The sequence below is a fragment of the Phalaenopsis equestris genome, unplaced genomic scaffold, assembly GCF_001263595.1.
Source record: "Phalaenopsis equestris unplaced genomic scaffold, ASM126359v1 Scaffold000121, whole genome shotgun sequence".
NCBI lineage: Eukaryota > Viridiplantae > Streptophyta > Magnoliopsida > Asparagales > Orchidaceae > Phalaenopsis > Phalaenopsis equestris.
In genome coordinates this window covers 423,662-435,075 of record NW_018164563.1, presented here as the reverse complement: position 1 = coordinate 435,075, position 11,414 = coordinate 423,662, and the positions used below count along the sequence as shown (strand labels likewise).

Below are 11,414 nucleotides of genomic sequence, written 5' to 3'. Positions count from 1 at the left end.
TGTAACTTCAACATGCACCATGCTAAAGTTGCTTTGAGTAGTTGCTTAGGCCTTAGGGTGTTGTTCGGCTGCAACCTGAATTTACGTTAAATAGGGTTAATCAAATCAATAGATTCGATAGACTAGTCTACGGAGATGAGCTCACGAGCGATGAAGAATAAATTCTTAAATCCTTCTCACAATTGGATTTACTAAATCTGGATTTACGTCTTAAAAGAGACGAAATGTGAGAAGAAAAAACGAAACCTGAAAAAATTCGATTTAACAGAACTATGAATTTAATTTTTACTTTTTTGATATTTGGCTCGATTTATGCTAAATCTATGGCTAAATCCTATTTAAATTATGCTACTAAATAATGCCTAGGTGTGAAAATTTTCTTAGAGATTTTTGGTATGGCTGGATATTTGCGACCCGTATTTTAGGTAAAATGGGGTTTCATTTCTTATGAATGTCAAGTAATATAAAGATGCCAATCATAGAACTCTCTTGTGCGTTATAAAAAGAGAAACCACTCTTCCTCAAGGTATGGAAAAAAATTCATCATAGAATAACTTACCTTGTATTACATTGTCTATATATATCTATATCTATATATAAAAATAAATGTTTTCATTCTAATCTTGAAGGTTCATTGTTTTTGTAGAAAATTTTAATGTCTTGCACAAAGAATCAAAAGGTCATAATTCATAGTTTCTTACTTTTAATTATAGCAACAATTAATGTGCTTAGATGCAAAATCAGAAAACATTTTTTAAATTGCAAGTAGAGATTCTTTGAAGCGAACTGGTTCCAAAATGCTTTGAAGCATTGAAAATCAAAGTGTTCATGATGTGAAACACACTTCCTGATATGAAGCGCAAGCTTCCTGATACGCAAAGCGCATGCTTCATGATGTGCTATAAAGCATGAAAAGCCTATAGTATTTAATTTTTCTTGAATTTTGATGGCGTAATTCAGATTTTTATGCTGCAGCAGGGAAGATGAGGAAAGAAAAAAAAAGTAGAACAACTAAATAAATATTAATGTTGAAGAATCCAAAATGGAATGCGTGCTTATGACATGTACAGAGCTAAGAAATTCAACGAATGTTGAGCAATGGTAAAACCAAACCAATAGGATAATCAAAACACTATAGGGCATATCATATTTTCATAGGCACTGTCGTGATTAACATGTTATGCTTAAATTCAAACTAGAACACTAAAAAACAAGACAAAAATAACTCCAATAATACTGAGAAAATATTACATCAGGACTCCTAACGCAGCTTGGGTTCGGAGTCCAATGATGGGGTGTCACGTGTCAAATGAGTTCCATTGTAATATACTGGTATTGGCCAGTGTTAAAAATGGCGGAGCCCACTTGACACGTGGCGCCTCATCATTGGACTCTGATTGCATCAGGAATCCTGATGTAATATTTTTCCAATAATACTAGAGCAAAAGGTTTGTGTTCCGATGGATGAAAACTTTAAAATTCTTATCTGGCAACCTTATAAGAACATTGCACCAGTTAACCTGTCATCTTTAAGTTAACCGGTTGTACATCTGCTTGGTAAAATGAGAAGTGTCAAAATGGTCCCCTAACTCTTTGCAAAATGTCATTATAGTTTCAGTATTTATAAAAGTATCAATTTAGTCTTCATATTTTCTCAATGTAGGTTGAAATAGTTCTCATTGAAGACTTTTAGCCCCCATTAAAAGATTATAGGGATCAATTTAACATTTTGACGCTTTACTCTTAGCAAAATCAATAGTTTTTTTTCTTTATCTGAATGTCTCTCAAATTTTCAATCTGCTTTTGCAGGCCAGATCTTCACTGATGTGGTTGGGAGCCCATATTATGTAGCTCCAGAGGTACTCTGCAAACACTACGGACCAGAAGCTGATGTCTGGACAGCTGGTGTTATACTCTATATATTGTTGAGCGGAGTGCCGCCCTTCTGGGCCGGTATGTCTGCGGCCCCAAGCTTTGGTTCATTTATTTGTTCATGTTTTGCGACTAATGCATTTATTTATCTATTTTTATTTAGAAACACAACAAGGCATATTTGATGCAGTTTTAAAGGGTCAGCTTGATTTTGACTCAGAACCATGGCCTTTGATATCTGACAGTGCTAAGGATCTTATCAGAAAAATGATTTGCCCTCGTCCTCAAGATCGATTGACCGCCCATGAAGTACTATGTCTGTCCACTCTTCAATCTTCTAATAACTTTTCTATTTCGATCTTTTTGTTCATTTCTTTTTCAAATGGTGTAGGAGTTTAAAGTGCTAAATCATGAGCATGAAATATATATCCTGGTGGAATGATATTATAACATTGAGCTGTGAGCATGTAGGAATGATTGATTTAGTCAAATATAACATTGGGACATTTACATACAAACTGCAACATTTTTATGTATTTACATTCAGATTTACTTGCAAACCGCTCAAATTTTTAATATCACTGCAAAAAAATACCACAATCATTATCTTTTCATGCATAGATTTATGGCACCAAGCGATGTAAGTGTTAATGTTGTATTTTTTGTTTTAAATATGTAACTACATAAGAATTATGTGGTATGCATGTAAAATTTTCTATAATTTTCTGACAAATTTATCTGTTTTTAGGTCATCCTTGGATTTGTGAGAATGGTGTTGCTCCTGATAGCGCTCTGGATCCTGCGGTTCTCTCTCGGCTTAAGCAATTCTCGGCAATGAATAAATTGAAGAAGATGGCTCTTCGAGTGAGTATAATTTCATTCTAGATTTTCTTAAAATATGGATCATCAGAAATTGGCCTTGCAGTTTCAAAAGTCTAAATAATTTCATGGTTTTCTTAAACTATGGTTACATATTGTATTTATTAAGAAAACTAGATGTTTATGATTGTTATAATTACATGCACAACACTCGAAATATTGCTTTTTACAACGCTATCACTGATGACAATTTTTTGAAATGCCAAAAGTCTAAATAATTTCATGATTTTCTTAAACTATCGTTACATATTGCATTTATTAAGAAAACTAGCTGTTTATGATTGTTATAATTACATGCACAACACTCGAAGTATTGCTTTTTACAAAGCTATCACTGAAGACGATTTTTTGAAATGCTGAACGGATGCATTTATGCCCAACACAATAAAATCATTGAGAAATTGATAAAAATGAAAATTTTGGGTTGAGGTTTTATCGTAAATTTTGATATTTGAGCGAAGTATATGTAAATTGGATGAAAGAGAGTGCTAGATTTGTAAGTAGCAGTGTTTCAAGTGCCACGAATCAGGTCATGTTGTGTCTAATGTGAATCATTTTATTTCATTCCAGGTCATAGCAGAAAGTCTCTCAGAAGAGGAGATAGCTGGATTACGAGAAATGTTCCTGGCAATGGACACAGATAGTAGTGGAACACAGCAATGTTTCAAGTGCCACGAATCAGGTCATTTTGTGTCTAATGTGAATCATTCTATTTCATTCCAGGTCATAGCAGAAAGTCTCTCAGAAGAGGAGATAGCTGGATTACGAGAAATGTTCCTGGCAATGGACACAGATAGTAGTGGAACAATTACATTCGATGAGCTGAAGGCTGGTCTTAGAAGATATCGTTCAACATTAAAAGATACGGAAATTCGATGTCTTATGGATGCCGTGAGTGCTTGATATACTAAAACCTTAAGGGAAATTTACATGTGGACACACAATTCTTATGTTTTTACATGTCTCACACCTAAACTTTCATATTTACACGCACCCACACACAAACACACACACATTGTTGGATCCTAAATTGTTCTTTTTGAACACGTCCCAAGAGTTTAGGATTGAGTGAAGGAAGTAAGAGAGAAAGAGAGTATATCAAGTCAAGAATTTCTTGTAAAGAGAATCAGTAAAAATCCCTTTGTTTGTATTTTTGTCTTCTATTTGTAGAGACATATTTTGTACAATTACAAAAAGGAAGACATATCTTGTACAATTACAAAATAGAGGGAGTAGATATGGAACCCGTTTTTAATATAATTGATGGTCTAATTAATCGTATGAATTTTATACTATATAGGTATTATAATTTGAATTTTAAAATAATGACAATTGGCTTACCGTCTTGCTTGAAATCGACCAACTGAGATGATGACTGAGTGGCGAATGTGCCTCTCTGAAGTACGTGTCGGTTGGTCGAGGCGTCTGGTCGAATGTCGATCTTGTTCACCGAGGTAAAGACTGATCGACTGATTAGACGCGATCAAAGATTCCCGCCCACGCCCCGGTTGGTCGGGATTGTCGGTGTGATCTGCCTTTCGAATCTCTCGCCTTAGTGTGTCAATCAATTCTTGACTACGTGGTTGGCAGTAAGGCGGTAGGACGCCTTGGTTGTCTGGGTCGTTCGAATGCTTTGAGATTCGTGATGACAGTTTTGATGTACACACACATGTAAAACTTTAGTAAGAAAGCAGCTCGGACACACACACACACATATATAGCACTTTGGTAAGAGAGCTGCTGACTTCCTACAACAAAGCCTTAATCCCACTACGTGGGGCCGACTACTTGAATCCTTTTTCTCCATTGCGTCCTATTTAGTGTCATATTTTCATTTAATTAAAATAAAAATATAAAAATATGTATGATAATACTCATAGGTGCTTTCAAAAAAGTTACTTTCCTCGTGACGACTTTACAACCAAATTAACTAAAGTTTGCAATCACCTCAAATGAAATCTAACTATATGTTTGGGATTGTTTTATACATGTGTTGCATTTTAGACTACCACCGTACTTTTATTTGTGGGAAATACTTTCTCGAAATTTTTGTGGTGCGAAGCTATTTTTTACAACCATATCCGTTAATAAAGTGTATTGATTGTAAGAAAACTGTTGCCCTAATTTTTGTTAAAAAAATATAAAAATTTATAAATTCCCACAATAATTTTTAGGTTCTTGTTTTCCCCGCCACAACTTTACAAGCACAAAAAGCTTAAGCCTTCCTTTTGTGATTCATTTATTCTGCATATTTATAAAATTGTGATCATTATTGGCCATAGTAATCGTTAAGACTTCATTTCAGGCCGATGTTGACAGCAATGGCACAATCGATTATGGAGAGTTCATTGCTGCAACTGTTCATCTCAATAAGTTGGAGCACGAAGAACATTTGGCGGCCGCGTTCTCGTACTTCGATAAGGACGGAAGTGGGTACATAACAGTTGATGAACTTCAACAAGCCTGCAAGGAGCATAACATCACTAATGTGTTCATTGACGACATCATTAAAGAAGTTGATCAGGATAATGTAAGTATTATGCTTCCATTCATTTTAGAGGCATTTTACATACACACCATCCAATTCCTATGTATTTACATATCTTAAACTTAAACTTTACTTTTTTTACGTATCTACCAGCTAAATCTTTCATATCACATAAAAAGATACCGCCTTTCTAATGTATTTTTAAAAAAAGTGAAATGCAAGTTTTCATTCATAGGTAAAGTGGTGTATATGTATAAATGTTTAAATACATAAAGAATTGAGTGGTATATATGCGAATCTTACTTTCTTTTATCGCTGTAGTTTCAACCGAACCGATCTGATAATCAAATCGGGCTAACATATGTCGTCGTCATCATCATTAGCTTTATCCCAACTATTTGAATTTATAGTCAGCTTTATGAATATCCCCATTGTTCATTTCATGCTAGTGAGTGCCATATGAACCCTATAAATTCCACCATTTCAAAATGACCGTTACATCCAAAAAACTTATGGCTTAGTTCACAACAGAAGTTATGGGAAATTTACGTGAATACAACACAATTCTGATGCATTTACATATCTATCACTTGAAAGTTTGATATTTACCCTTTATAGCACCTTCCTATCAAACACCTATGCATCAAAAGATGCTTTTCACTTTTTAAAAAGTTTATAATAGTGATATTTAGCATTTGAGTGTTATGCATGGTAAATATGTAAGTTTAGGTGATAGATATGTAAATGTATGAGAATTGTGTGGCCTGATATGTATGTTGGAATCATTTACATCATTTGCTAATCTTTCGGAGTTTCTTAGACCATAAATTTTTTCATGTTCCGCCGTAGGATGGCCGGATCGACTACGGTGAATTCGTCGCGATGATGCGAAAAGGAAACATGGGAAATTTGGGGCTCGGCCTTGGAAGGAGGACGATGCGGAATAGTCTGAGAATGAGCACGAGAGAGTAATCAGCGAGGAATCAACAAACCAAACCATCCATAAGAAGCGAAGGTCTTGCTTGTAAAATTCTACATTTTGTGTCTTTATATGAAAATTGTGAGAAGAAACAGCAGAGCTCTTGAAGATTTATGTATCTTCAGTACAGAAATTAAGAGTTTTGCTGCATAGCATCTGGAGCCATGGAAAGCTGTTTTCAGTGTAAGTTAAAGTTTGTGTTAAATTATTACAAAAATACCCTTTCTCAGAGGATTAGAAGAGAATTCTTTTACCTGAAACCATTAAAACTATAGTACAGATAATTACACTGACATTATTTTTGAAACATAGATGAAATAAAGTGAGGAACTTGCAAATTTGTGAAATTACATGATAATTTGTGAAATTACATGATAGTTTGCTCTCCCATGAATCTTTGTATTTGTTCATTTTCATTATACCGCTCAATTTTTGTGCATTTACCATCCGATAACATATGCATGAGAAGATATATTTTACTTTTTAAAATTAAAATAATAATATTTTATATGTGGCATGAAAGATTTGCTTGTTATGAATGTAAAAATCAAAATGAGACATATATCGAGCTATGAACTTTTTCATATTTTTTGTCATTTATTTTCAGATATGTGATTCGCACCCATAACCTAATGGTTGGAAACTAAAATCACAACCATTATGTCGCGGATAAATGCACATTTTTCGTTGTTCACGACCAATATACGTGGGAATATGATGTGAAACTATGCAAATTTAATAGTGACTGGTTCTAATAGAGTTCCTTGATTATGAATTTAATTGTTAAACTGTGAACTCTCCTTCCAATTCAATCCCGCTCTGATTTTCATTGTCTTGATAACACCATTATTGAAATAACATTATGTACCAATTAATTAAAAAAATAAAAAGTTGGTTTTTTTAAAAAAAGGTGGTATTTACATCCATACAACACAATTCTTATGCATAAAAAAATAAAAAGTTGGTATTTACATCCATACAACACAATTCTTATGCATTTACATATCCGAACACCTAAAATTTCATATTTACATGCATACTTCTTAACTCTTCAATACCAACAACAGCAATAATAACAACAAGCCTTTACCCCACTAAAGTTTTCACCATTGTTCCATTGAGTGAAATACATATTTTCATGTATAGGTTATGAACTGAGGTGTTATAAGGAGTACATATCAAACTTTGGGGGTTAGAAATGCAAATACAAATTTCCTAAAAAACAAAAAGAAAAAAAAACAAGACATCCCTGAAACATGTACAAGATGAAAGCTATCAAAACTATTACACATTCAGACTCAAAAATCTGTTCTTTGTAATTTGGTGAAAAGGTTTTATATTAAGAAGCTAAGTATATACTTTGCCCTCCAACACTTTGGCTTCCACTTGGATCATCATGTCCTGCAAAGCGAAGCAATGAAACAAGTAAATATTAAGAAAGGTATGGAGTAGGGTTATAAATGTGATTTGGAAATTAAGAAGTGTAACAAAATTGTATTGATTTTTTTATTTTATTTTATTGAAATGAGATGTATGCTAGTGTATGAATGAATCTATGGGGTAATGTAAATGTCTTCTTGTATATGGTGTTAGTTTGTAAAATGAAACAAAAAATTAGCTTAAAAAAAAAATCAAAATAAACGGCTGAAGCATGTTCCAATTTGTGACAATTTGATCCAATTAAATCAACCTATGATTAAGTCAATCTTGACTCAATTCAAACTCAAAATATGTTAAGTTGTTCATGAGCCCAATTTTAGTTTGTAAAATGAAACAAAAAATTAGCTTAAAAAAATATATACATCAAAATAAAGGGCCGAACCATGTTTCAATTTGTGACAATTTGATCCAATTAAATCAACCTATGATTCAGTCAATCTTGCTCGATTCAACTCAAAATATGTTAAGTTGTTCATGAGCCTAATGTTAGATTGAATAGAAATCAAATCGTTCACAACTCCGCATGGAAGATATAATTACGAGCGAATTGCAAGAAACTATACCATATGCTCATCAATGCTTACTTTTCTAGGCCTTTTGAATAATGTAATTTGCTTTAATAGGAAAAAGAGAGACCTAAAAGAATTTTAAAAATTGAATTTATTTAAGTCTATGGATAGTATTATTCGTCTTCCTATATTTTACACATATATCTCCCATTCAACCTCACCCCATAAGACTCTTTAGTTTCCTAAGAGTAAGAGAGAGACCATTTGGTTCTTCTCCACTTGTGCCGCTAGTTCATCGTTCGCCATCCATGAGTAGTCCAACATCATCATCGTCATCGTCATCATCATCGTGCAAAAGATGTTCGTCATTTGGGGCAATTACATCCCAAAACTTTCTATTTACAAATCACCCCATGTATTTTCATCCATTTTTCAAATTCTCACTCAAATATCAAAATTCATGATAAAACCCCAACCCATTGTTTTCATTCTTATCAAATTCTCAATAGTTTGATCGTGGCATGAGTAAATGCATTGGTTTGGTAGTTCGAAAAAATCATCTGGGTGGCTAAATTGTAAATATCAATGTTTCGGGTGATTTGTATGTAATTATCCCATAATTTTATCATCCTAAACAATTAAGCAATTGAATAAATTTGAATTTAAAACCCAATTACTTTTTACCAATTAAGATAATATATAAATTGTAAACTAAATTTCTTGCTATTAAATAATATAAATAAATATTTGAAAACTAATTCATTGAAATAAAGAAATATGAATGATTTATATTAAATTAATAGACATATTTATTCATGAAAAATAAATTATTTTAAAAACTTAAAAAAAAAATTATACTCATCGTATCAAAGACATTTAGTGTGAAATAAGTGAGGCAAAACTATGAAAGACAATCGAAACTACTAAATATTGAGTGAAACATAATCTATGAAAGAAGAAAAAGATTAAAAATATATGATATTATATAATTAACCTAAATTATATAATTAATAAATAATTGATATATATATTTATATAATAATATATTAATTAATATTAAAAAAACGATATACTTAATATGGTGAATAATGATGTATTAATTATAAAATTAGGTTAACTAATAAAGATATGTAAATATATGTAAAAAGTAATGATATGTAAATACATAGGAATTAGGTAGTATGTATGTGAATGACCCTATTTATTAATATGAAAAAATTTGATCGAGTATTAATCAAGCCTACTTTGAGTTTTTCATCGAGAGCACAAGTTCATTTATAACAATATATTACATAGCCTAACACAATTTGATTTTTTCAAATTCTAAATATGGTTATTGCGGGTTGATATGATTATCATAGATAGATTGGCTTGAATATGATTATTAATTATTAAAATTTGGTTACTAAATGTTTGATTCTAATTATTGGGAAGACAATATAATTATAAATGTCTAGAAATATCATAAGCTCTACGGACCAAAGTTCCAAATCGTCTTTAAAATTTGATTTTTCAAATTCTAAATATGGTTATTGCGGCTCGATATGATTATCATAGATAGATTGGTTTGAATATGATTATTAATTATTAAACTTTGGTTACTAAATGCTTGATTCTAATTATTGGGAAGACAATATAATTATAAATGTCTAGAAATATCATAAGCTCTACGGACCAAAGTTCCAAATCGTCTTTATGATGATGTAATCAAAAGTAGAACGCTCTACTTTTGAAAAAAATCTTTAGCAAAAAACCAAAAATTGCTTGGGTTTAGAGCTTCTTCTAGAGAGCTATTTGGTAAATTTACAAAGCCATGTAACTGATTGATTGTAGAGAAGAGAAGTTTGGAGCATTTACATACATAACAGCCAATTCTTATGTATCTAGATATCTAACACCTAAATTTTGCTTTTAACATTTATTCAATCAAAATTTTCACATCACATAAAAAATACAACTATTTGAACTTTTAAAAAGTGAAATACATCTTTTTCATGCATAAATAAAGTGATATATATATCTATGTGTGCGTGCCAGTGCGTAAAAATTGATGTTTAGGTGTTAGACATGTAAATTCATAAAAATTGACAGTAAATCTTCCACAAAGATTTTTCCTTTGAAACTATGAGCAAAATCAATCATAAATTCATACACACCCGTGCGGCAATCCTCGAACCCATGACCTCAGTGATATATATATATCTATGTGTGCGTACCAGTGTGTAAAAATTGATGTTTAGGTTTTAGACATGTAAATTCATAAAAATTGACTGTAAATCTTCCACAAAGGTTTTTCCTTTGAAACTATGAGCAAAATCAATCATAAATTCATACACACCCGTGCGGCAATCCTCGAACCCATGACCTCTGCGATGGAACTGGAGCTCCCAACCACAGCTCGAGGGTGGCGTGTATAATTTAAATAATTTATGAGGTAATGTTTGTAGAAATATATAACTATTGCAGTCCTAAACGCCCCTTTGTTCTATGTTTAGTGCTTTCAATATAAAAACAATAAAAAACTAACCTTTAATCTCCCATCTTTGTGAAGAACGCATCTTGAAGTCATGGCATGCCCGCATTCTATCATCCATCCAACCTCAGCCCAGGTGTCACCTTCCTCCTTAACTTCCAGAGAACACCAGAGACTCTTTGGGAGTGCAGTCAGAAATGACTGGCCTCTATTGGAATTCTGTGAGTGTACCTTCACAAGTTGGTGGATTGGATCCTGCAAATTTAAGGTTTTATTAATTTAACAAGATGTTCCTTTCACCAAGAAAAAAAGATTAACATTGGCAGAAAGGATTAACAAACAAGGATTGTGAATTCAAACTCAATCCATAACACTCGAAAATAATTACCTTCTGCTTACTGTCTAATCCATCTACTGCGATTAAACAAGATGATCCTTTCACCAAGAAAAAAAGATTAAGTTTGGCAGAAAGGATTAACAAACAACGATTGTGAATTCAAACTCAATCCATAACACTCGCAAAAAATTACCTTCTGCTTACTGTCTAATCCATCTACTGCAAACCTTTCACTTCCTTTCCATTCCCCCAAAATCTCTGAAACTCCAACTCTCTTCGACAATGCAAACCCAGTTTCCTTAACGACACATCCACCAAACTGCTCTCCATTTCTGAAAGGACCATACCAATGTTCTGAAAAAACCCAAATCTTCTCCAAACTCACGGTTCCTTCATCTAACCTAACCACTTGAATCACTCTCACTCTTTCCTCCCAG

General features: G+C 32.6%; 2 protein-coding genes across 2 annotated transcripts in view; one reads left to right on the top strand and one right to left on the bottom strand.

Moving 5' to 3' along the window:
- LOC110021086 (calcium-dependent protein kinase 26) overlaps nucleotides 1–6,544 on the top strand; it is an 8,781-nt gene extending 2,237 nt beyond the window's left edge. Inside the window, exons 2-7 of the mRNA XM_020719417.1 lie at nucleotides 1,810–1,953; nucleotides 2,036–2,188; nucleotides 2,621–2,736; nucleotides 3,475–3,642; nucleotides 5,057–5,281; nucleotides 6,089–6,544. Coding sequence (XP_020575076.1) covers nucleotides 1,810–1,953; nucleotides 2,036–2,188; nucleotides 2,621–2,736; nucleotides 3,475–3,642; nucleotides 5,057–5,281; nucleotides 6,089–6,211 — 929 coding nt within the window. The 3' untranslated portion in view covers nucleotides 6,212–6,544. The remainder of the gene's footprint in view (nucleotides 1–1,809; nucleotides 1,954–2,035; nucleotides 2,189–2,620; nucleotides 2,737–3,474; nucleotides 3,643–5,056; nucleotides 5,282–6,088) is intronic.
- Nucleotides 6,545–7,446: 902 nt separating this feature from the next.
- LOC110021087 overlaps nucleotides 7,447–11,414 on the bottom strand; it is a 4,714-nt gene continuing 746 nt past the window's right edge. Inside the window, exons 2-4 of the mRNA XM_020719418.1 lie at nucleotides 11,171–11,414; nucleotides 10,695–10,895; nucleotides 7,447–7,619 (exon numbers count right to left, since the gene is read on the bottom strand). The exon at nucleotides 11,171–11,414 is cut by the window's right edge and continues 409 nt beyond it. Coding sequence (XP_020575077.1) covers nucleotides 7,566–7,619; nucleotides 10,695–10,895; nucleotides 11,171–11,414 — 499 coding nt within the window. The 3' untranslated portion in view covers nucleotides 7,447–7,565. The remainder of the gene's footprint in view (nucleotides 7,620–10,694; nucleotides 10,896–11,170) is intronic.